We start from the raw sequence: 25,827 nt of genomic DNA on the forward strand, positions 1-25,827 counted from the left end.
TTTGGGATTTCGGCCATCCAACAGAGCCAACCTAGAAATAAATGTGCAGCTCACCCCCTGCCGCAGCATGGGCATCCTCAGTTCTGGGTGTCTCTACCCGATTCTCTCCTTGGGGATCATTCCCAACCCTCATACTCTAAAGGAAGCTCCTTCTCCCACCCCTATCCCTCTCCTGGTTTTTGCTCCTCCCCCCTCCCATAGCTCTGCTTCCCTCCAGCAGCCCTTGGCCAAAACCACGGATGCCCTCCATCCATGGCTGTTTCCCAGCGATATCCCCTGACCCTGGGGAGAAGGAGGGATGCAGGCACAGGCTGCGAGTGTCTGGGCCTGGCTGATACGCACCCATCCTGCTTGCCTGGGGGAGCAGCAGGCTGCTGGAATCGTGGCTGGAAGGGGAAGAGCTCCTTGCCCCCCCTTAGCCAGTCCCTTTGGAGAGCACAGCCTGCCCCGGGGCACGATTTAATTGCATCCTGAGAGGCTGCAGTGCTCCTGCCTCCAGAGCCGTGCCCCCAGGCCCTTTCCTGGTGCAGCAAGGGGAACGGTGAGGACCTGCTTAGAGCAACCTGCACACCTCCCTCTTCCTGGCTAAACCCGTTTAAAAGGAGACACCCCCTTTCCCACCTCCTCACACCACCTCTCCTTTCCTACCAAGCCACAGGAAGGGGCAAATTGTCCCAGGGCCATGTGCTGAACTTGGCACATCCCTGAAATGTGGTGCTTAGCCACCCTGCTTTCCTGGGAGGGGGAATAAGCACCACCTCCCACAAGCTGAATGTCGTTTTGGACAGGATTATTCCAGAATACATATTTATAGGGCCCATTTTCCAAGGCAGGAGAGTTAATCCTGTCACCCCAGTCCAATTTTCATCAAGGTCATTAAGGCAGGTTTCCCTTTAATTGGACATGATAGTCACTTTCATGTCCTGCTCTGAGAAAGGGCTGGGTGAGCCAAAGAACCGCTCTTCAAATTAGGGGGCTCGCTCTCCAGAGCCGGAATTTCTGCCGGCAGCACGAGGATCGTCAGCACATTACAGGACTGAGTCCATCCCTGAATCATCCCGTACTTAACTGCTGCAAGGAGTTAAGCTCTGACCTTTTCCTGCAGCACCCAAATATCTCTTCCTAATGATACAGCGAGACACGGGAGGGATGGGCCTGGATGTCTGGTGATACAGGAAATTTAGGTCAGGAAATGGGAATCAGAAGAGAACAGATAGAAATTGTCCTGCATCACCCCAGCATCTGATAGCGACTTCAGAACTTGCTGGTGATCGACTTTAGCTTAAGAAACTCAGGCAGGTAATAAGAGATTGCAAGATAAACAGCCAGAACCAGGACTGGCAATGCATCCGCTTCCCCTCCGCACTTAATGGAGATGGAAAAAGTCTGGCTCTGGTTAGTCAGCTTGATTGCTTGAAGAGGAAAGGCAAAATGAAAAGGGAGGGAAGAGGGAAAATAAAGGCCCTGAGTCTGGGTTTTTTCCCCACTTCTATTCATTAGGCTGTCAATAGTGCTCAGGCCTGGAATATCGACGGCGGATTAGCTCAACCCGACTCTGTGTACAAGACCAATGCCTTTTTAACCCAGCTTGTTTCCAAATCAATACACCAATCAGCATTCGAAAATTAGCCTGAGACGAGATTCCAATACTCAAGCTGGTGTGTCATGTTAAGAGGGCTCCTGGCCAAATCACAGAAGAAGCAGCAGGAAAAAAACGGTTGCTAGCAAGGGATTAGAAATTTTCCATTAATCTTCCCCCAGGCTAAGAGCTCATCAGGCTCCGTGTGTCCCTTCACGAGGCTCTCCCTGGTCCAGCTCATGTCCTGCCACATGGACACAGGATCTATCTTCCATGAACGTCCACCTGCTTGACCATCGCATGTGGCCACGCCTGCCTGTCTGCTCTTGAGAGGCCGTGTGTGCTCACACACTTGCTGAAGAGCACACGTAGGCACCCACTTAGCCACCAAAACTGCTCCAGCACCCTGTGCTGGCCTTTCTCCTCCTCTTCCTCCTCCAGAAGTACGGAATTTCAACACACAAACACATATTGTTGCTAGGCATACACACACCCCCACAAAGCACACAAATCTGCCAGCTCTCTCTTTTCCCCCAACACAAGTTTTACTTCAAGCAATGCCTCCAGCTTGGAAAACAAAAAAACATCAAAAAACAATAACAACAAACAGCACTGCGGGTTTGCCAGTGACTGTGTCGGGATGCAGAGCTGCCTGTATCAGAGCCCTGGGATTATATCAGGAAAGTCGGAGAAAACCATGACTGACAGAGTGCAAGAAGTGTTTGGAGAATACCCTCAGACACATGGTGTAACTCTTGGGGACGGTGCTGTGCAGGGCCAGGAGTCGGACTCCATGATCCTTGTGGGGGTCCCTTCCAGCTCAAGGAGTTCTCTGATTCTGTGAAATTCATTACCCAGCTTGGGACGATCCAAGCTCGTGGATCAGCCTCTCCACCTGCACCGAGCTGTGTCACGTGCTCGATGTAGGAGCAATGGGAGGAGAAGACACCAGTGCAAAAGGAACAGAGTGCAAAGTCCCAAGCCCAACCCCCCAACAAACTCCCTTCCTCTTACCTTGCACGATGAGATGGACACGCGATGTCTTGGGGTGATTGTCTGTCTGCACGGAGCAGGTGTAGGGGCCCTCATCGTACACGTCCACATCCTGGATCTGGATGCTGTACTGGGTTTTGGTGTTGGCCAGGAGCACCACCCGAGGGTCCAAGCACCACTTGTCATTGCCGGCATAGAGGATGCTGCTGCGGTTCAGCCAGGCCACTCGGGTCACCCGGTTGTCCACGGAGCACCTGGAGAGAGGCAGAGGTGACCCATCAGTGCGCTGCTCTTGGGCGCTCTCCCTCCCTTCCTCCCTTCCAGCCCTCCTGGTCCTCCTGGCACTATTTTTAGCTTTGCTGTCAGCAGCACTTTCAGAGACCAAGTGCTTTCAGTGTCCAAAGAGGACAAGGTCAGCACTTTCCCTGCGGTGCTCAGGGCACCGATATCCATCTAAACCAGCAGCTCCAGACATTTGCCCAAGAGCTTCACAGGGTTTTCAGATGCAGGGAGGTCAGAGCCACCCAGTACCAGCCTTTCACTCCTCCATTCCCATCTATTCTTTTGATAACTTCCAAACAGACCTGAGCCCAAACCTCCACCTCGAGTCCACACTTTTTTTGGGGGGTGCAGGTTGTTACTTCCTGCCCAAACCCATCACCTGCCTTTCCCTCCGCAGACCTTCGCATCCCTGCAGCCGGACTAAGAAATGCAAAGTGGTGCTGGGAAAGCAGCACTTCGCTGCTTCACAAAGGAGCAAGGGAAATTTATCTTTGGAGAAAGCCAGCTCTGACACACACACCCCTAAAGAGAAGCCTTGAGCATCCGACCATTTGTCCCCTCTGTCAGCTCTTCCTTCCATACCCATCAGCTGCATCGCTGCACCTCCCTCACTTGTGCACCTCACCCCAGCTGAGCATTTCACTTATCCAGGGATGTTTTGGAGGTAGAAATCCTCTGTATTCAGCCTCAATAAGCACCTGAGTTTCCCCCGGAGACAACACAGTGCAAACGTAGAAATTATTTTGATCCTGAAGGAGATTATTTTCCTGTCAACATTAACTGGGATCGGTCTTGCTCCTCCCAAAGGTTTCTGCCAGCCCTGTAACCCCCCATCCCCATGTCCCCAAGCCAGGTTTGAATCCTCCCATTGCCACAAATAATCTCCAGATAAGCATCAAGAGCTTCTCTAAACAGCAGAAACCTGCACCCCCCCCAGCCAGCTAAACCCCTGCTTCTCTCCGAGGAAGTTTGGGATTACGGAGCCATCGGGACTTAGCCGCGCTTTTCTGGATGCTGGCTCCGGAGGATAACGTCCCTGCATAAAACCACTCAGCCTCAGATCCACTGTTTATATTCTTCCCCAAACTACTTCATCACTTGTGCAGTCGTTGGGACACAAATTACCGTGGGAGGCACTGAGAGAGAGCCGGCGCCTCTGGGAGCTCTCGCACGGGACGACTTCAAGGAATGTAGGAGACGTAATGGGCTCCACGTGCCAGGCTGCACTAACAGGGGAGGTAATGGCAAGCATGGGTATATCTGTGCCATGTGGACTTGTCCTGGACATTTTAGGGAGTGTGTCCTTTCTCTGGGTGAGCTGTCTCCTTACTGGGGGTCCTTACAGCCTCCTTTGGGTGGGGATTCATCCTTTCTCCCAGGTAAAAGGCAATAGGACAAGAGGAAATGGCCTCAAGTTGCACCAGGGAAGGTTTAGATTGGATATTAGGGAACGTTTCTTCACTAAGAAGGTGGTCAAGCCCTGGCACAGGCTGCCCAGGGCAGTACTGGAGTCACTGGAGGGATCTAAAAGCCATGTAGATATGGCACTTGGGGCATGGGTTAGTGGAGGACCTGGGAGTGCAGGGGAATGGTTGGACTGATCTTAGAGGCTTTTCCAACCTTAATGATTCTGCGATGGGAGACTTCTCTTCCTGTGTCCACTACTGATGCCAGGGAAGACACAGGTACCCACCTGGGGACAACTTGTCTCATCTCATTCAGCCTCTTTTTGGATCCTCTTTGGCTCTATGATTACAGGAGAAGCCAAAATAACCTGCCCAGCCTCAACACACAACTTTCAGGGGTTAGGAGTGGCAGAGGAGACGTGCCCAAGGTGAGACGTGTTGTCTGCAGCACAGGACACCCCTGATTTGCCAGTACCCAACTGCTGCTCCATCCTCCCTCTCTGGTGTGAAAAACATCCAATAAATTAAACAATTTTACTACTGTTCCATAATGATATTACGATAATAATAAATTAAATGTGAGCAGATTTTTATGATCTACATTAAAAAAAGCAATAGATTCAGTCTGGGCTGAACACCAAGAACTCAGCTCTTGCTCTCAGCTGCATTACAACTTGAGTAAAAGGCCTGAGAGTTGAGTTGCACAAGTGGAATTAAACTGGAGATTTCTTCCCAGAGGATGGGTTTAGTCTATTGAACTCCAAATCTCATCTCTGCTGGTAGCTCAGACCTATGGGGCACGAACAAAATGAAGTGGATATTTGGTGTTTGGCTCTGCTACCATGAAATAGGCTCCTGTGGTGGTGGTTCTGCACAAACACAGGGGTGTCCAGGGCTGGGTGATGAGAAGCCAGACGTGACTTGAATTTCTCAACCAGTCCCCTCTGTGGACATTACCTTGAGGAACTGTAAGCAGGCTGAACTAAAAATATATAATTCCTCTCTCCTCCTCCACGCCAGTTTTCTTTATGAAATGCATCAGCTTGGAGATCCTTGGATAATAATGGAGCCAGACAGTGTGCAACCCAAGCATTCCCTCTATCACGTGGGCATTTAAGTGCTTTTGAAAAGCAACGGGGCTCAGGTAACGCATGAGGCAACAGTGGAATAAGTGCTTTCGCCCTTCACAGCACCCGGGCACAATCTCTCCTTATCACCCAGACACGCTTCCCTGTCCCTAGGATCGGCAAGCTTCAAGCTGTTATTTTATATTCTTCCCTGCCTCTTAAAGCTCCTGAGCCTATATATATATATATATAAAAAAAATAGAAAATAAAGCACAGCAGCAGCTCCTGGGAAAGAGGCGCTTTGGCCTCTGGATGCGCTGGGTTGTTTAGGGATTGGCACTTGTGCTCCTTCCCGAGCTGCTTCCAAGCGCCGCGCTCAACCTGCTCCTCCTGCTCCTCCTGCTCCTCCTGCTCGCACAAGTGCCAGTCGAGGTGCCCACGGCCAGGGCTCATCACAGTGACCCGATGCTCTTCCAGCCCCTCCATCTGCTCCTCCTTCCCTCCTGCAGCAGCTCCTCTCTCCGGCAGCCCGGCGCAGGGATGGGAAGGCTCCTCTCCCACACACAGGCAGCCGAGCGGAAAGCCTTTGGCTTTGGCCAGGAAGCCACGCTCCACGCACAGGTGGAGAGCAAAGCCACTGCCGAGCCCACAGCCTCCCCTCTTCCCACCCCGCTCCTGGCAAAGTGCAAAGCCTTGGGATGCCTCCTCCACCTCTCTGGAAGCTCTCACTTCCCCTCTCACCCTGTGATGTGCCAGGGAAGGAGGGGAGGGAGAGGTCCTTGGGGTGCCGGAAAGCAGCGCTTGCCTCCAAAAAGATGATCTAAAAACAATTAAGCACAGATGAGGTAATTTTGTCTCTCAAAATCCTTAATCCTTGTTCCATTCCTGCTCAGACAGCAAGGACTTCTCCTCCAGGAAGATGAAAAACTGCTGTGTGTCAGCACAAGGAGGAGATGATACTGCTCTGGATACTGCTGCCTCTCTCTGCTGCTTCTTTCCCAATAAACACAGAGTCCCAAGCCTCAGGGTTTCTCCTCTGGGACATGGGAACGCTGCCTAACTCACCACTGCCGCATCGTCCTGGGGCAGGCAGGGATGGTTTGTAGGGAGAGGCAGCTCCTCACGATGCACCAGACCCTCTGCTCCCTGCGGCACCTCAAAATTACCACAAATGTGGGCATTTTAAGGCAGTTACACGCGCTGAGCAGAGGTGAGAGCTGCACATCTGCATCCTCCCTACCTGTACCAGCCCCCCTGCTCATCCCTTGCCCTGTACTCCCCGATCAATGACGTGTGGTGGGTATAAAGGGACACAGGCTGGTGCTGCCCCTTCCAGATCTGTCAACATCTCCCCCAGCCCAAAACTTCCTGGCTTTGTTACCCACCCTCTTCCATCAAGTTGGTCCATAAGGGGCAGGCCGCTCTCCCCTGAACCAGCACTGCCAAACATTCCCACAGCCTGAGGGTTGAGCTCGTGCAGCCAAAGGGCCTCAGAGGTGAAGCCAACAGCCCACCTGGCTGCAGGGACTGCACTCAGAGACCAACTGGAAGAGGGAAAGCAGCACCACAAGGATTCTGCCAGCAAGCACAAAGATGAGCCAGGCTGAAAACGCCACTAAAGCCCTCGGTGGGGACAAAACAGCCTCACAAACAAGTGCCAGGAATAAATAAGCACCAGGGTGCTGACACCGAGTTCCTTGCCCACCCGCGCCGCATCCAGCACTCAGCACCTCCCTGCGACGCCAGAGCAGACACAGATAGCACATGCCAGCAGTGACGTGCCCTCTTGAATTTCTCTCTTTGCTTTCTTGAGTTTGCACACAAAAAATGACAGGAGAGGAGGTGGGCAGGCAGTGGGGGGAAGGAGGTTTTTAATTACTGAAGTGTAGTAATTGGCACACAACACTTTTTTGTTGCCTCTTACGCAGATTGCTGGTGTTCCAGAGGGCTGGGCTGGAGAGCACAGATTGTCTCAACCCAGCAGGACACACAAGAAATGAATAATGTTAATTAGAACTGAAAAGAGCTCAGCAAAATTACCAACCTGATTGCTGCTTTCATTGCAATTATCAGGGTACAGGCTTCATTATGGGGAGGCAGGGACGGGGCTAAGCCTGCCTCACCCCAGCACACCTGGGCTGTGATGAAACTGACCCTCCCCAGGCTCACTTCGCCTTCCACCACCACCTAGTTTTCGTGGCATGCCCACCCTAGAGAAAGCACCTTCCCAAATCCAGGCCACCTGGTGGAATTTCACAACGGAAATTCCTGGAAAAGACCTTTAAGTTCACTGAGTCCAACCATTAACCCAGCACTGCCAAGCCCACCCCTAACCCACATCCCCAAGTGCCACATCCACCATCCAGCATCCCCAGATGTCTTTTCGTTTTCTTCCCAGTCTAACTCAGCCATTCCCACACACTTCCAGATTTTTAATCAATCCCACACCAGCAACATTTTATCTCTGCCATGAGCTAAACCAAGCTGGACATCAGGAGTAAGTTTGGGGTTTATCTTAAAATTGGGTGCAAATCCTCCCACTGAGGCTGAGTAAGGTGCCAAGATGCTCTGGCCCTGCCTTGGCCCCAGCTTCTCCTATCCCAGACATCACCTTCCAGCCTCTGCACCGTCAGCTGAGCTCTAAATGATCAACTAAACCAGCCTGCTGCCGGAGGCAGAGCTCCACATCTCAGATTTATTTCTGTGATTATCACATTTTATTGTTATTTATTAGGATTAATTAAAGGCCAGGCTGTGAACAACTCAATCCCAGTCAGGCACAGTCTCACAGACTTTCCTCTGATGTTTAGGAGAGAATATTGCCCATCGATTCCTGAGCAAAGGGAAAGCTGGGGTCAAATTGTACCCTGCTTCTTGGGACAGGTGCTGCCCACAGTCCTGTAAGGCTGGGATGGGCAGGCCATGGACAGTCTGAGGTGTGGATATCACATAGAACATGGTCTGAAAGCTCTTTAACTAACCAGTATTAAGCCAAACCCCTCATTGTTACAACCCAGTCTGGTTTCTCTCTCTTTGCTGTCTTGGGCTAAGTCACGCAGCAGCAATTTCTCCCAGCCCTTCTCCAGCAGGATTTACAGCATCTGCTCCCTCTCCGTGCACACTCAGTCTGGTTGGCTTGCACACCCTCCCTGCAGCACCGTCTGCTCCCATCCCCGGGGCCGGGCAGTGCTGCCCTGCACACCAACCTGACAGAGCGCACACCAAGGGCACGCCTGTGCACCCACACGTGTGGGGAACAGCGTGTGCTCCTCCTCCAGCAATAATCCCATCCTGCTGGAGCACGGACACCCAGCTCAGGCCATGGAGCTTGGGTGATAAGATTGGATGTGCCGGTCACAGGCTCTGTGCAGGAGACATTCAGAGTGGAAGTTGGACTGCTGGATTAAAATGTCCACAGGTGTAGTGCTGCTGAAAGCCCCCAGTGCTCAGTCAGGGACTCTAATGGGGGCTGGAGGCTCAGCCCTGCTGGGCGAGTGGCTGTGATCAGGTTCTTGGCATTCCCATCCTCACCTGCTCCCCAGGAACAGCCCAGCCATCCTCGCCCTCACTGTGAGTTTGGCTGGAGGGCATCCCTGGGGCTCCCACTGATGTGACTCCACCAAAGACACAGCCCGAGGAGTTTTTCACAGCCCAGGGCGGCTCATAGGACCAAAAACCCTCTTCCCTGCATGGGGAGCCTGATGCCTGACAGGCAGGAGCTGACCCAATGATTAACTCAGCAGCGGGGTCTGGCAGAAAAGGAGAGTCCCTGCTGGGGCTGGCGCCTTCCTCCTGCCCCCCCTGCAGCAGCCAGAGCATCTCCAAAGGCTGCAGGGTGAGGAGGTGCCCTCAGATCAGCTGCCACCCCCGTGCCTCTTCAAAATCACACTGAGCTGGTCAAAGCAGTGCTCAGAAGTGAAAAATAAAACCCCTTTGTGCTTCCCCCTCTCTTCCCTGCCCAGACAGTTCCATGTCGGTTGCTGCAGAGGGAGTCAGGGCTGGGAGGTCCTGCTTCTCCCACTGGCTCATGCAAGTTCCTGCCCTTCATAAAGCTTTAAAGATATCTGGCATCTCCTTGCTAGGGAGTGTGAGTTAACTCATGTTTATAAAGTACCTGATCTCCTCAATTGAAAGTTTATACATGCAAATGATTCACACTAATTACATTAATAATAATACTGGGCTCGAAAAGATCCGCCTTGGTTCACTGCCCGGGATTCGCAGAGCTGCAAACAACTCCCAGTGTGCTGCCTTAGACACGGTTATTGGCAAATGCCAAGGAAACAGGAGGAAACCGGACTGGGAAGGGAAGAAGAGCTGCAAAAAGAGCTGGAGCTCCCACTGACCGAGCAGGCAGGGTAGGGAGCAGGCACAGATCCCATGAACACCTCTGTGAGCATCCTGATGGTCCCGGGAGAGCCCTGTGCTGGCCCTGAGGGCTGGTGCAGAGCGGGCAGATCGCGATGCAGTCGGCAGGGATGGCTTGCCTGGAAAAGTCTTTATCTCTCTGCAATGCAGCAGTGCACCAGCACCTTTCCAAGTCCCGTGCTCGGCTCATCCAGCCTTTCTATTCATCCTCCTATTGTCTCTGCTAACAACAGGGCTCCGCACATCTGTAGCATCTTCCATCTCGGCATCTCGGAGCGTGCCACAGAACATCAATGAGGGCAGCGGCTCCCCGAGCGCGGCAGGAAGCGTGTCCCTAACCCCGGCTGTGGCTGACTCCATGGGGCACCACCGGCGCCTGTTCCTGGCCCATCTGCTCGGGTGCCCTCCAGCAGTGCTAATGGCACCAGGGACGGGGCTGGTGCCAGCACCAAAACGCCTGTGGGCAGCTGTGTGGGGGCACAGCTGGTTTACAAATGACATGGATACCACCAGGGAAGATCCTGCACTGAGCTCTGGGACAGCTATTCCTCAGTGTTTTCTCCTTTTTCGCATTCCCAAATCCCAAGCAGTGAACAGGAGGCTCCTGGATGGCAGCAGGCAAACAGCCCTCAGTGACAGCCACCCCTTCCCTGGCAGTATTCCAGGGTTGCCTACGGAAGGATCCTCACTCCTGCAGGGAGGGCATCAACCTAGTCCAGGCTCTGGCAGCTTCAAAAAAAGGTGTGGAAAATGCCACAAGAAGAAAATAACTCCCTAATGATCTCATCCTCTCCCCCAAGTGTTACAGAGCAGTGTAAACCCTGGAAAACAAGATCTCCTCATCTGAGGAGGTACGGAGAAGTCGTTTTTTCTCTCTGCCTCCAAAAGAACAGGGATCTCTCTCCTTGCTCTGCGCTTCTCTCTAGAAAAATGCTCCTTTGCCACCTACTAGCCCCGGGCTGAGCCACTCAAGTCACCCCAGCTCCCCATCCCTCAGCTCCTCCGGCAGCTCCCGCTCTGCTCCTGCCGGCTGCGCTCCCAGCAGCCACTGCTGATCCCCGGCGCTGAACTCGCTCAATTACGAGCTGTGCCCCGGAATAAATCCTAGTTCTGCTTTGCCAAGTGACACTAATGGCCCTGGAATAAAGCGATGCCATCCACCCCAACGGGCTGCAAAGGAGCGCGTTTAACTACGCACACAGGCAAGGGACTGCTGAGCTCAACTGCACTGAAAATGTATTCCAAAGGAAGCGATGCACTTAACTTATCACAAGTGGGAAATTATCACTGAAGTGGCTTTTCCTTAGAAGTTGAGGCACAAAACAGGAACGGTGAGGGGTGAATGCTTTCTGCCAGGACTGTGGAGAGAAAGGGAGAAGGGAATTGGAGGCTGCTGAAGGATGCTGCGAGTCCAGGGGCTCTGTGAGGGGGAGCAGGGGGCAAGAGGGAGAGAGGGGTGCTGCAAACAGAGGGCTGAAGGGCACTGATGAGGCAACACAGGGAAACCAGCTCAGGGAAGGGCACAAGATCAGGAATCAGGTTTTCAAGGCACTGGCAGAGCTGCCCAGGACACAGAGGAGCTGGGGGAGCTCACACTGCCACTGCCTTCTGCTGACCAGCTGGGTCTACACGGGATCATGGAATGGTTTGGGTTGGAGAGGACCTTAAGATCATCTTGTTCCATCCTCTGCCATGGGCAGGGACAACTTCCACTATCCTAGGTTGCTCCAAGCCCCGTTCTTCCTGGCCTTGGACACTGCCAGGGATCCAGGGGCAGCCACAGCTTCATGTAGCAAAAGTATGCTGCTATTCTACATACATATATAGCATATCTATATATATCCATCTCTCCATTCTCTATCTATATATACAATAGCTATATATTCTCTATCTATATATAATATATCTCTATCTACCACGCCACCCCTATAATTCTAGCCCGGGAACAATTGCAGGTTACCACATCGCCTTCCTACACCAGCTCTCCCTCACGCTCTAATTGCATCTTCACCACGACACCCGAGCTCATCATGCTTCTGCTGCCAGATCGGGAGAGATGGGGAGAGACAGAACAAGGACAAGCAGCAAATCCTTAAAATTAAAATAAAGAGGTGGTCCCAGCAACTCAAGGCTGAGTAGGAGGAGCGGGGCATCCCAAGCCTTTGGAGGTGAATCCTGAAGCTTTGCAGTGCTGGGCTGCGTCACAGGGTGATTCTCCTTTGGCAGAAGAGCACAAGCAGCCAAAAGAAGAAGCTAAGCTGTGCCTCTTGCTCCGCCGTCTCTCTCCTCAGAGAACCCAGCTCCCTAACAAGAACCTACGCAGCTTCTTACAGACACACAAACCCCACCACAGAGCCAGATCTTCTCCCATCACCTAACCAGAAGGTTGTTTGCTACATAAACAAAGTTCAAGTGCTCATCTCATGACTCCTATCACAATGGGATGGGGACTTGTGCCTGAAAGAAGAGGCTGGAGAGGCACTGACATAGCAAGGAAAGTGAAGAACCACAGGAAGTGGAAGGGAGGGACAGGAGGGATGTCAAGGAAGGAAACATGATGGAGCCAAAAGTAACGGGATCTTCTCCAGCCATGCCATGGCACCAAAGCCGTCTCCTCATTTATAAAACAGCACGAATGAAACCAGAAACAAAACAGGGAGTGAGGGAAAGGACCCTTCCCAGTAAAGACCCCCCCAGTCCTTCCCTCTCCCCTTGAGGACATCATCCTTAAAATATATTTCATTTCACAGCTGCATTATGGTACCACAAAATCCTGCGAATCCAATTTAAGAACAGATTACCTCCTCACTTACTTCATTTGAAGCAATTACATGTTAATTTTCATTGAGACCAGCCTAATGCATACCAATCTGATGCTGCAATCTCATTTGAATACTTGAGGGAAAGCTAGTTGGGCTCTGGGCTCTGGAGGCTCATATTTAAAGGGCCACTTCACATTTCCTTTCCCTTTTCCCTTCGTTATCTACGTTCTCATCACACTTGTGGCACTCCTTCCCTCCCTCCCCGGTGTTCCCAACAGCTGCTGCCACCCCTGAGACAAAACAAAAATGCCCAGTAAGTTTTGCAGCAAACCCTGTGGAATGCTGCTGCGTCCATCACCAGTCCAACCCTCACGGCACGACCTTCCCCAGGCCAAGATTCAATATCAACCATGTTTGCCTCCACCAGTAAATAACATCCCAGCGTCAAAGTCACCGGGAAACACGTGCTGGTCTCTGCCAAGAGACTCCTCCTCCTCCTCCTCCTCCTAGGCCAGGAACAGCCTCCACCACGTTTCTGGCTGATGGTTATCTCCAGCTCCCTCACACTCACTCAGAGCCTCCTATCTCTGCAGACCCGTGGTATCGATCGGTGTCTCGGACACCAAGCTTTGAGTAATTAATAATGCCAGGAGAGTGTGGATCCCGCTTGGGGTTGAGGCGGGGAGGCAGCTGCCCCCGGCTGGCTGCACGCATGCCAGTGATAAGCATTCATGTTGGAGGCTGCACCTTAATTAGATTTTTCAGATTGCAGAAGCCCTGAGACACTTGTGCAGACACCATATAAATGTATATTGCATTGTACTGTAATTAATCCAAGGTGATGGAGCAGGAGCCAGGGATTCACAGCGAGGCAATCAGCCCCAAAACTTTAGCATGTTACTGGGCTCAAGCCCACCCCATGCCCCAAACCATCAGCTGCAAACCAAGAAATCTCCCTCTTCACTCCACCAGAGACACATTGGACAACAGGAACATCCCAGAAGCCAAAGGTTTGCTGGTGCCTCCTCCCCAGACAAGGCTCCCACCATTAGGTGGACACTTTTCCCTCCACACAAGCAGTTTAACAGCCAGAAAGACAACAAAAAGCACTAAAGACAAGCAGAGATTAATTGCAGCTCCTCCTCCCCAAAAGAACTAATCGATTGCATCAGGCAGGTGTCTGTGCTGTCGCTGAAAGCACTTGGATGTTGCAGCCACAGGCTCCAGACGTTTGTATTCCACCCTAGACAGCCAGGATGCTCCACGAGCAGTGAGGGAAGTGATGGGGTGAGAGAGTTTTGTTGGAGAAAATCTTTGGAAAAGGAGTTTGAGCTGAGGATAACTCAGGGAAGGTGCAGGAGGAGACGAAGTGAAAGATGAAAAATTACTGTCTGAAACATCACTCTACCTCCTAAAGCCTCCTGTGCCTGTGCAAGTCACCAGCCTGGAGTGACTTCTGCTTGCTGGGAGCTGTGGGACTTTTTCCTGGCTCTTATGAGCTTCCCTAGGAAACAGAGATGCACAATCCAGGCTTGGACAGCGCAGGACTGGTCCCTGTGCCCACGGATATTTGCCTGCAGCAGAGATGCTCTGCTGACCTTGAATACACCCAGACCTGGAGCTGAGCTGGGTTTTCACCTGACCGCCTCACCCTGACCCTGCTCCCCTCATCCTGGGACAACCAAGAGGATTCACATGCATTCAGAAACCCCTTTAATTTCAATTAATGCAATAAAACTGCTGCTGCTCGAGTCCAACAGCCCTTACCTGCAGGAAACAACCACCAGCACACTGGACCCTTTATGTAGAGTCACTGGGCTGGATGAGACCCCTGGGGAACATCCTGGCTGCTCCAGACCTGTGGTGGCTCATTCAGAGGGTCCCAGGACACGATGGCTCAGCCTCCACTGCACCCATGGGGGAAAAAGCCCTTTGGGGAGGGAGGGAGCTGAGCTGAGAACCTACTCTGCCACGGCACCAGTGGGTTTGAGAAGGATGGAATGAGTCGCAGGGCCCCACGGCGCATGGTGAAAAACCAAATCATCAGGATTCAGGGGAGGAAAGGCAGTTACCTGGGCAACAGTGAGCTGCTAATCCATCTGCCACCCCGCAGGACTGCCCAGCTGCTTCTGCACTGGCAGGGGGAGCCCCCAGACCAGACTGCAGCTCCACGGCATCACAGGCCTTTTCCCAACCCGATCCAGGCTGGGTGGGAAACCAGAGGTGACCCCACACTCAGCCCTGCCCTGGTGCAGCCCCTCCCCAGCCACAGGCAGCTCTCAGCAGAGCCAGCAGCTCTTGGTGCCCCCATCCCCACAGCCCAAATGATGGTGGCCACCACTGAGACACAGAAGGAGCTGACATCCCACAGCTCTGCTGTCGTGCCCTGGGTACCATCCCATCCCATCCCATCCCATCCCATCCCATCCCATCCCATCCCATCCCATCCCATCCCATCCCATCCCATCCCATCCCATCCCAAGGGACTGGCCATGCTTTTTCCCAGCTCCATCTCCCGGCACAATCAAAGCTCCTCTGCAGTGAGCAAGGAAGGAGATGCCTCTGCTGGCAGACATGGATGCAGGTGCCAAGGTGATACAAGGACACAGAGGACACGGGGGATGCCAGCACCCAACCACCGAGTCACCTTCTTGTCCCAAGTGCAGCCCCAGCCCTCTGTGGTGACGCGGGGCCGCAGCAGCCTCTGCTCCCCATCCTGCTGGTTTGGCAGGCAGAGAAGCACCAGCACTCCAGCTAAAACAACACAGTTATGGTGGCTTGGGGACAGGATTTCAAAGCACCCAGAGAGACTTTGCCTGTTTTCTACTGATCCAACTCAGTCCCTGTACAAGCCTTTGAAAACATGTCCTTTATAGTTTTCCATTTTGATGTCACATCTGCAAGAATATATGGTGGAGCTTTTTTCCTTCTTCCTCCCCTCTTCTTCTTAAGAGGAGGTTTCACACTTTGAACTCTAATTTTTATTTATTTTCGTTTCCTTGAAAAGGACTGATTCCCCACTGAGCAGGGATGGAGGAAGAGAAAAGGGGGTGGGGAGGAAGCCTTCAAAAAGTGCCCAGATTTAATTTTTTATCAGAGGAACAGAAAGAGAAATTTGTTGATGATCAAACAGATTCAAGTACCTTAAAAGAACGCAACTGCCGGTAAATGGGAACTAGGTAAGGAATTACATGAAAGACACGGGAGACGCTTGAGAAGCAGAAGAAATCCTGTAACCAAGTGGAAAACCAAACCCATCAGTCCCAAAGCACCGGAGCAGCGAGGAGCAGGAGGTGAAGTATTTGCTCTGCAGCAGCAGCAGATGACAGAAGAGCTGGGCGTTTGCAGAGGTGCTGAGCCGGCCCCGTGCGAGCGGCTGCCGGAGGGACCCCAGTGCCAGGAACCAGCACCCTGCCAGGCTTTTACCTGCTTGCCTCCTCACACAGCTCAAACAAGCACAGCCAGGCAAATAAAGGGCTGCCTCAGTTTGAAAAACAGCACCCCGGCGGCTCTGTGTTTTCCTTTTCCTCCTCGGCACATTCCAGCTCGAGTGTGCTCGGTTTATAAATTCGAAGGGAGTGGGATTGTTTGGGTTGGGTTTTTTTTTCTCCCTTTGCTTTGGTTTTAATCCAATGGCAGAGCTTTAACACTTGGGCTGGGAGCTGAAAAGCCAGCAGAGTGGGGCAATGGGATGGGGACAGAGTGATTTAGGGAAGGGGGGAGGAAGCAGAAGAGGAGGAGGAGGGGGTGAGACCATGGTAGCACCAAGCTGGCCTGCAGGAACCAGGGGTGGACAGGGCTTGAGAGACAGAGCCAGATCCATCTCAACCCTAACAAGCCTTCCCAAGCCCCTCCTTGCCAAAGCCCTGAAGAAGCCAGATCCTATTGCTTCCTGAACTGTGACCCACCTGGCTTAGCTCGGAAATCTTTTAAATAGGGAAACAGAGCCGGCATTTGCTTTCATGCAGAGTCAGTGGTGAGCAAAGCCCAAGGGTTGCATTAGATTAGCAGCCGGCTCCTCCGAAGGCTTGGAAACTTTGATCATTTAATATGTATGTGCCGTGTCAGAGCGCACAGGTCTCCAAACCCCAGTAAATGTTTGATTAGGGCAGCTCTGGCTTTTATGCCCAAACCTTGCTCCTTTTGGACTCTGGGGATCTTGTTGTGATTGGAAAGACACTGCTCATCATCTCCCTCTCTCCCAAGAAGGGCTATGCACCTCCTGCCTTGCTTTTCCCTCGGATCTCACTTAGAGTGCATGAGAGCCCAGGAGCCTGGATCACGACAGGAATATCCCAAAATGGCCCCCTGCCATCCTCAAAGATTCTTCTTGCATCTTGCAGCAAACCCCAAGACATGAACTCTGATGTCAGTGCTGATCATAGTGGGAGGAAGGCTCTGCTCTTCCTCCTCCATCACCACCTTATGGACTTAGGGACATGCTTTAGTGGTGGACCTGGCAGTGCTGGGTTAATCCTTGGACATGACAACCTTAGAGGTCTTTTTCAACCTTTCTGATTCTATGAAAGTGGCCACCAGGCCTGCCCAGAGCTCCCAGTCCCACTAGGACATGGCAGAGCTGGTCACCCTCACTGAGAAGCCACCAGGCAGGAGCCTCTCTGGAGAGGAGATTTCTGACTGAAGCATTGCAGAACCAGCCCCAAGCTCCCCTGAGTGCAGAAGCAGAACATCTCAGTATTATCAGAAGCATGCTTTGATTTCATTTTTTTAATCTGCAAATGACTTGTAGTTGACAAAATTTGGAAATGCTTCACTGCCAAAGTGATTATTTGTTGTTGAAAATGTCATTTTTATTGGAAATTGAGAAAAAAATCCCAGCATAGTTTGCACAGCACACTGTCACACTCAAAATGGATACAACCCTGCTCAGTACTGGATTTTCAGCTTCCCAGGGGCTGGGATTCAGATTAGGAACCAGTGCATGAGGAGAGAATGGGGCAGATACAATCTGGGTGTACAAGGACTCTGCTTCAAAGGACTCTGGGCCAGGACCATCAATCTGAGTGCACAGCCCTACAGGAGACATTCTAGGGGGGAATTACACCACTTGTGGAATTAAAGCAGCCCCCTTTTTTTTTCCCCCGATCGTAAAAAATATTTACATCCAAAATAGACAAGAAAAGCCTAGTGCCAAGAAAATAGGGGATTTTTATAGATCCTGTTTCTGCAAGAAATTACCAAGACAACAAGTCACTAAGTTCTGAGAAAGGATTTGACATTTTCCTGAATAAAAATAGCACCTGAAGTGGCATCATTTAGGATTACACCTTATGGGCAAGTGCTGCCGAAGCAGCCGGAGGATAAAACCCTTCCCATGGGTGGAAAAATTCACCCGTGCGATCCCACCAGGGATGCTTCATTGTCTCCCCTTTGCTACAGGATTTCACACTAATTTCCACAGAATACTCTTGGTTGTGTCACTATTAAGTTTGATTGGATTTCTTTTTTGCCATAAAGGAATTACAAGGAGCAGGAATTGTCTTGCTTCAAGGCATGGACACATCATCAGCTCGGAATGACAATGACCCCGCGGTGCCATCCGGCCCAGAGAGGTGTTTTAGGGGATTTCTGGATTAAGCAGAAAGCCTGGCTTTTTCTCCCAGGTGCAGCCACTTGTACTGTGAGATTTGCCTATAAAAGCAAACTCCAAAATTCCAACCCACTGGGCTATGGAGCAGACAGGTACCTGCTGGGAAGGGAGCACCTGGTGCAGGCAAGGCTGAATCTCCCAGAAACACATCCTCTGGCTCTTCTACCTTTCACTTTTTCTCTTAAAAGCACAAAAAGCACCCATGTGCACACGGTATCACACCATGACAAAAGGAGACTGGAGGCCAAGAAAGAGAGGGGAAAGCTTGGACATGGAATGACTGAATGAGGACACTGGGATTTTGGATAAGCATTATGACCATGACAACTTTCTGCATTTTCTACCTCCAGCAACAGAAAGGCCCCGAGGTGTGTGGAGAAAGGCAGATGATGAGGTGTTGCCAGTGCCACGAGCACCACAGACCTTACGGGAACGCTGCCACCGGCTGCATCCCATCGGATGGGATCCGAGCTCTGCCAGGAACACGATCCATCTCCTGGAGCTGACAGCGGGATGCAGCCCAGCTGCACCTCTCCTCTCTGGGGGAGATCCCACCTCCACAAGGCACAGTCCTCTCCTCCCCATGGCTGCTAATTAACACCCGACCCGCTGAGCGACCAACGATCCCCTGCCAAGTGCCAGGCGCTGACCCAGCGCTGCCTCCACGCCTTGGGATGCTCTGTGCAGAGCACCCGGGCAGGCAGATGGACAGCAAGGAGCAGGAGAAACAACACAATGCTGATGGTTTGGAGAGCCAGGGAAGGGAAGGGAAGGGCTGAGCCTTCTGCCAGAGGCTCTGAGCATTGCTCCGTGCTCTCCACAGCTCCTCTGGCGAGGCCGAGCTGTCCCGCTGCACCCGCTGCCTCATCCCTGCCAATGCCAAGCTTGACCCTCTTTATCCAGATGGCCCAAATCTTCCAAGCTCTGAGGCTCCTGCAGTTTTCCAGGAAAATGCCCAGCGGTCTCATTATATCCAAACCCTCCTCCTCCACTGAGCCCAGATAATTCACTTTTTCCTCCCTGCCCGTGTGAAAATCAGGGAAAGGTGGGGGATTTCATCTATCCAGGGGCTTGATTTCTTCAAGTTTTAAAACCTAGAATATGAATGTGTTTATTTTTAAATCGAAATTCAAACTAATTATTAGCAGGAGGCTTTCAAGTCAAATGTAGGTCATGCAATGTGATGGGGGATAACAGCAATTGTTTCAGCTTCAGGAAGAACAGAAGTAATGGATACTCAGGAGTTGTCCAGTTTGGTTAAGCACTTTTAACACAAAATTGGGCACCTTTTTGACTTCAGCCTGGCCACCCTCTTCTCTGGCACCCAAGGAGCGCTGGACTGGAGTCATGGGGTGCCCACTCCAGCATCCAGCAAGGGTTTTGCAGAGGGCTCAGTGCAGATGGCTGAAACACAGCCCACAGCACACCCAACTCACCTCAAAGGATGAGCTGGACCTGACAATCGCAAAATTTCAAGACAATAATTAAAATTATTTAAATGGAGACTTCGAAACCAGGAGCTGGGATGTACATTTTATGCTACTCCTTCAGAGGTGGGGGGTTAGTGAGACCTCCCCCTTCCTGCATCTCAGCCATCAGAACTAACTTAAACCATTGCACAAACGATCCAATCTTTGCACCCCTTTCTGCTCTAAGAAAAGCCTTGAAAACCAGAAAATCTTGGGATGTCAAGAGCTGTGAATCCTCAGCAGCTTTTCCCCAGCGCCAGGTGCTTGTGGGCAGCAAATATCAAAGCCAAAGCCTGGGGAAGCAAAACGTGGTGTTTACACATAAGAAAATGTTTGGCAGCAAGAAAATCTTTGTGCTGCACCCGGTTGGAAGGGGCAGGATGAGGAGGGAACTTCTCCAAGCCAGCCCAAGGTGCCTGAGACAGCTCAGAGCAAACGTAACCTACTTGCAGTCAACCGCGATCAAGGCGAAACAGAAAAGCTGCCAATTAAAAACACAGAATGATTTCAAACAACAAAGAAATCTGTGGACATTGTTTGATCACGCATATTCTGCACGAGAAGAAAGAAACATTGGAAAAAAAAAAGAGGCTAAAAATAGGCTGGGTGCTGTGAGCCAGATCCTCAGCCCAGCAAAGGCACCGGCTCCAGGGAGTTACGCGGCTTTAGCCGTGCAGCCGTCATTGTTGCTAAGTTCTGAGCTCTATTCAAACTTGCAAAACGTTTTCTTTTCCTGCAAAAATACAAGAATCTCCCCCCGCCCTCCCCATCTTGGAGCTCATCTCTCCTAAAGCAGCTCACATGATGATGATCAAAAATAAGCCCTCCAAGCCTAAGCTCACTAACATTCATTTCTCTCCTGCTAATGCTGGACTTCTTACTGTTAATCCTTAAATATATCCTTAAATAAGAATGACAGTACCTGAAGCACCTAACAACCCTGTATCATAAACAGAGACAGCCTCTGCATTCCTAATTTAGCTTGCCACAGAAGAGCTGACACTAATCCCAGATCCTGAGTCCCGGATATCTCCAACGTAAATGCCATCGCCTTGCTCACCTTGACATTACAGAGCAGCCTGAACTTTCCTTGTCCTGCTCAACTTTCAGCTGCTTGTTTGTTTTTTTTCCCTTGTTTTGTACAAAAGCTGGCCCATGTCAAGCTCAGCTGCTGGGGCTGGGCATTAAGGGGAAGTGTCACCTTCACCCCATGTGGCTCATTGCTGCAGGGACACCAGCCACGAGGGACGGCGGGGGTAGGAGACTGCGGATGGAATCTGCATCAGGCAACAACCTGCAGTGAGAGTGCCCAAATCTCCTACTGAGAACTCACAGAGACAGAAAACAGAGCAGGGGGTAAAAGGCGGGAGAATGGAGATGGTCACTCTGGCTCATCTTGGCCACTGCACCAAAAATCACCAGTTTTTGCAATTTCTAGGTTTAAGGCTCCAGTTTTCAAAGTGCTCCAGACCAGCACTGAGAATCAGGCATAGAACCACAGGAACCCAAAATGGTTTGGGTTGGAAGAGACTTTAAAGCTCATCTCATTCCAACCCCCTCAACACCTCCCACTAGCCCAGGTTGCTCCAAGCCCTGTCCAGCCTGGCCTTGAACAGTTCCAGGGATGGTGCAGCCACAGCTCCTCTGGACAACCTCTGCCAGTGCCTCCTACTCAGCCTGTGAGTAAATGGGTTTGCTCCCAAAGTACCAGGGACCTGGGTAAATGTGTGCACTTAGGAGGCAGGAAAAGAGCATTTGACATTTTGCACGGACTCCAGAAAGAAAGGAGAGCGAGGCTTTACAAAGCAGAGCTCGCCCATCATTCCTCAGTGGATTTTCGTATCTCTCCAAAAAGGCAATCTGAAAACAAAAAGCTACGAGGAACTGCAGCTGGCTGCCACAGAGCAGGCACCAAACCCAGCCACTCCATGTGATCTTTAACAGGGAAAGCACAGAGGAGGGAGGATTTTAGTAAATTGCAGCAAGGAATTAACTCTACATCAATTTGGGGGTTTGTAGAGCAATTTCCCCCCTCAGCATGAGGGCAAGCATGCTGCAGCTGCAAGCCATCCATGAGCCAGGGACAAGAAATACCACCAGAGCAGCGAGAAGAAGCATGAAGTGCCAACAATAAGCCAGGCACAAGCCCTAAAGTTTATTGCAAGCCCCCGTGGACCCAGGAGGGCACCATGGGCCAACTCCAAGCCGGTGATGGGAAGGAGCCAAAGCCCATCATCCTGTAACAGCCGTCAGCTGGCAGGGCTGCTGTGGCACACCGGGGCTGGTGGCCCCATGCCACGGCCAGGGGACAGGCAGTGTCCCTCTGCAAAGCATCTGCTGTGGTCAGAATAACGAGAGAGAGCAAGGGCTTTGCTCCTGCTTTCTGCAGATTTGCATTGCATGAGCTCTGGGCATCCCAGAGCCGAGCGGAGGCACAGGGCTTTGCAGCCCAAATTGGCTCTGCTGTGCTTCAGAGCACTGGCCCACGCTGTGCTGGGAGCATCTGGAGGGGTGGGTGTCTGCCAGGGGCTGGGCAGTCTGACACCCAGAGGGTGGTCGGGCACTGAACAGGCTCCCCAGGGGTGTGGTCACAGCCCCAAGCCTGACAGAGCTCAGGAAGCATCTGGACAAGGCTCTCTCTTTGGGCACAGGGTGTGACTCTTGGGGATGGTCCTGAGCAGGGACAGGAGTTGGGCTCGGTGATCCTCGTGGGTCCCTTCCAACTGAGCAGATTCTGTGATTCTGTGATCCTACGTGCTAGCTGCCAGGTGCTGGGGAGCATCCTGGATCCATGCTGGCCTCAAAGCTCTTCCCACCGACTCCTCACATAATGGGGATAACATGAGCATGTCTTGAATGGCAAAACAGGGCTTGGCACTGCTTTGCCTCAAAGCCTTGCTTTGATTTTCATGCCATAGCAAAATTGAAAGGATAACGCCTGCCTTGCTCCCAGGTAACTGGAGGGATTGGGAGTTACACACTGCTCACTGCAGAGCATGAAGTCCTCCAGCCCAGAAATGCTCAGATTTAGAGACAGATGGATATGCCCAAGGCTTACACACCTCTGTGGGACAGGACAAGCACGCTCCAAAGGGCAGGTGCAGCTACAGAGCAGAGCCACAGGTTCCCAGGATTGATTCCTATCACTGAGAGAAGCAGCAACTGCAGGCTGGGAGCAGGTTCAGCTTTCAGGCTTTTGCTCAGAGCTGGGATTTTGCTTTGGGCCCATCCTCAGCCAAGAGTGAAGCGGAACAAAATCACTACAAGAAAGCATTTGGCGTCTCTGTTTCTCTGGACAAGGTCTGGTTCCCCTCCGCGCACACTCCGGTGGCTTTGGAAAACAAAACCCTGCTCCTTCTGTGTGTCAGACCCCACACGCAAATGGGAACCAGCAAACGGCTCCAGCTCTCACCGGCAATTTCTGCTGGAGGAAGGAGACCCAGATCTAAGTGTGTCTGTGCTGCAGACAGTTTACATCCCACTTAAAGACTCCAAGGAGGGAACTGGGGGACTGGACTCTGTTTGGCTTCTGCTGGACCTGCTTTCATCCTTGGATGGAGCCCGAGGAGCTTTGTTCTATGCAATAACACATGAGAATATTTCCTGGTGCTGCCAAACTTTACAGTATGACCAAGTACTCCATAGCCTTTCTTATTTTCCTTTTAAGCCCCAGCTGTCACTCATATTTCATTATATAAGAAACCCTTGGCGCTCCTCACTCTTCCCATTCAAAAATATATAAGTCCACAGGAAAAAAAAAAACCAAATCAAACAAAAACGACCCAACAAAGCAACAATAAAATGCTTCAGAAACCACCTCCACTCGTCAGGCACATAGTTTGAAAAGCAAGGCTCCGGATTTGGAATCTTTAAGCTCTGTCATGCTTGCTCCGCACTGCACAGGAGCCCCTAAGAACAACTCTCTGGCTCCTTCCTGTCTTTAATCTGCCTCAGCAGGCACAATAAACAACTACAAATGGAATAACAATACCGGAAAAGGGGGCTGGGAGGATGGGAGAGGAGATGCTGTGATGCAGAGAAGGCCTGAGAATACCAGCGAAGGCTTTTAAGAGCCACACATGCTAATTATGGTGTTAAAAATCTGTCAGTCGAAGGGCTGGATACTAAATGGAATTGGCTTGAGATGACAGGGCCGAACTGGATTTTAAAAAATTATTTATTAAAATGCTCTGGATACAAATTAATGTTCTTAGTTCAAAATGTATTATTGTCTCTCTGGCTTTGATCTGCGGAGCACTTTGAGTGATGAATGGGAGAGGTTGTCAAATTTCCCTCTGCACCGGGCTCCAAGTGAGTCCACAGCGCTCACTGAGAGGCTGCTTTACAATTTCCTCCAGCAACATCTTCGGTGCACGCTCAGGAAGATCTGCACCACCCTTGTTCTGGGGTGAACCATTTGGACAAAGCACCGGCACCTGGATGGGGCAGTTGGCCAGTGCTTGGGATGGATGGAAAGCTTGCTAAAGTCGGGGATGAGGCTGCTGACAAGCTTGGGATCTAAGAGCCAGGACTGAGCTTTGCCCAGAGAAAAGTATCTTTGGGAAGGACTCGGCTCTCCCCTCCCACTGACTGCAAGCAGCCACTTGGTCTATGTGCTCCAGCCCGATGGAAAATAACTGCCCTATTTAGTCATTTGGGATCTATTTGTCCTTGTCAATAGGACAAGGGGGAAATGGCTTAAAATTGAAAGAGAATAGGTTTAGATTGGATATTACAAAGAAATTCTTCCCTGTGAGGGCAAGGAGGCCCTGGCACAGGGTGCCCAGAGAAGCTGTGGCTGCCCCTGGATCCCTGCAAGTGTCTAAGGCCAGGTTGGACGGGGCTTGGAGCACCCTGGGCTAGTGGGAGGTGTCCCTGCCCATGGCAGGGGGTGGAACAAGACGATCTTTAAGATGCCTCCCAATTCAAACCATTCTGAGATTCTATGATTAGGAAATCAGAGGCCGAGGGGTGCCACCCATCCCCAAATCCCTGGAGTGGAGACCCCAGGAGCAGAAGCACTGCACTTACCCTTGCAGCAGCCTGGAGGAGGTAGGAAGCCCGTGCTGGCGTACAGGGTGTCCGGGAGGCTCCCGCTCCAGCTCTGCACAGTGATCCCTTCCTAATGACAAACCCCCTCCAGTCCAAACCCAGGCATGCATTTTTGGGCAAGTCCACCCCACACCATGCTTGGGAATCGCATTCCTTGTGGCCAGGGAATCGTTCTCCCCTCTCCACCTCATCCATCACACGCAAATTCACCCATTGCCTCCAGCAGCCCCCGCTGGCCATGCGCTTTGGCTCTCCACAGAGTTCACTCCGCTTGGCTCTCAGGTCACCTCCTTCCTTCCCACTTTATCTCTCCTTAGTTTTTATTTTCTAATATTATTTTTTTTTTAACAATGTCTGTACAATTTCGCTCTCGATAACACGCGAGTTAATTAAGCCGTGATCTCCTGGAGACAGGTTGCTACAAGGAGATAAGCAGCGGCTTCTGTTCGCCATAAACAGCTGTGCTCCTCTCCAGCTTCTGGGGATTTGCTGCTTTTGTACAGAAGACAAAACAATCATTGCCAATTAAACCTGGACATCGTATTTTCCCCACCACCGGTGAGTCTCTTGACGTCACCTTCCCCATGATCCTCGCAGAGGAGCGAGGGTGCAGCGCTGTAACGTGAGGCTTAGGGGAAATTAATACCTGAAGTTGTAATAGGCCAGATAACGGCGTGAATTCAACACAGGGCACGGCTTGAAGGACAAAAGCCACTGCAGTTCCAGCAGAGCTGTGCTAATGTAGCTTTGGTGGGTGGGTGACACCGAGCTGATGGGTTTGCAAGGGGTGTGGAGGGATGGGTCTGGAGTTTAAAAGGTCTCAACACACTTTAGGGTATGGTCTGATGTGAAAAGGAGGAAAGTCAGTGAGCGAAACTGTGAAGCAGGATGCTGAAGAAAGGAAAAGTTTAAGCAAATTAAAGCAAGACCAAACAATTTTGCTCTGCTCACTGTGGGAGATTTCTGCTCAGCTCTTTACCTGCCACTCCTCGCCCACTGCAGAACCAGAGATTTTTACCACTTTGCACTGATTTTGGCAATAGGACAACACCAAAACTCTGGTACAGACCCAGAACCATACACTGGGGACAACCACCTTGAGATCACTCTGCCCCCAAGGCTGGAGGACACTGAGATGCAGCAGTAAAGAGGGACCTGGAGATGCACAGAGCTGGACTCCTGACTCCCACTGCTGAGGCAGGGCTGGATGCCAGACCAGAAAAATCATCAAAATGGCA

At 51.6% G+C, this 25,827-nt stretch overlaps 1 protein-coding gene across 9 annotated transcripts in view; it reads right to left on the reverse strand.

Moving 5' to 3' along the window:
- LOC138098250 (protein CEPU-1) overlaps positions 1–25,827 on the reverse strand; it is a 458,933-nt gene that overhangs the window by 47,447 nt on the left and 385,659 nt on the right. For all 9 annotated transcript variants that reach the window (XM_068994678.1, XM_068994681.1, XM_068994675.1 and 6 more), the window contains one exon: positions 2,594–2,826. In XM_068994678.1, coding sequence (XP_068850779.1) covers positions 2,594–2,826 — 233 coding nt within the window. The remainder of the gene's footprint in view (positions 1–2,593; positions 2,827–25,827) is intronic.

This window comes from Aphelocoma coerulescens, chromosome 24 (genome assembly GCF_041296385.1).
Source record: "Aphelocoma coerulescens isolate FSJ_1873_10779 chromosome 24, UR_Acoe_1.0, whole genome shotgun sequence".
NCBI lineage: Eukaryota > Metazoa > Chordata > Aves > Passeriformes > Corvidae > Aphelocoma > Aphelocoma coerulescens.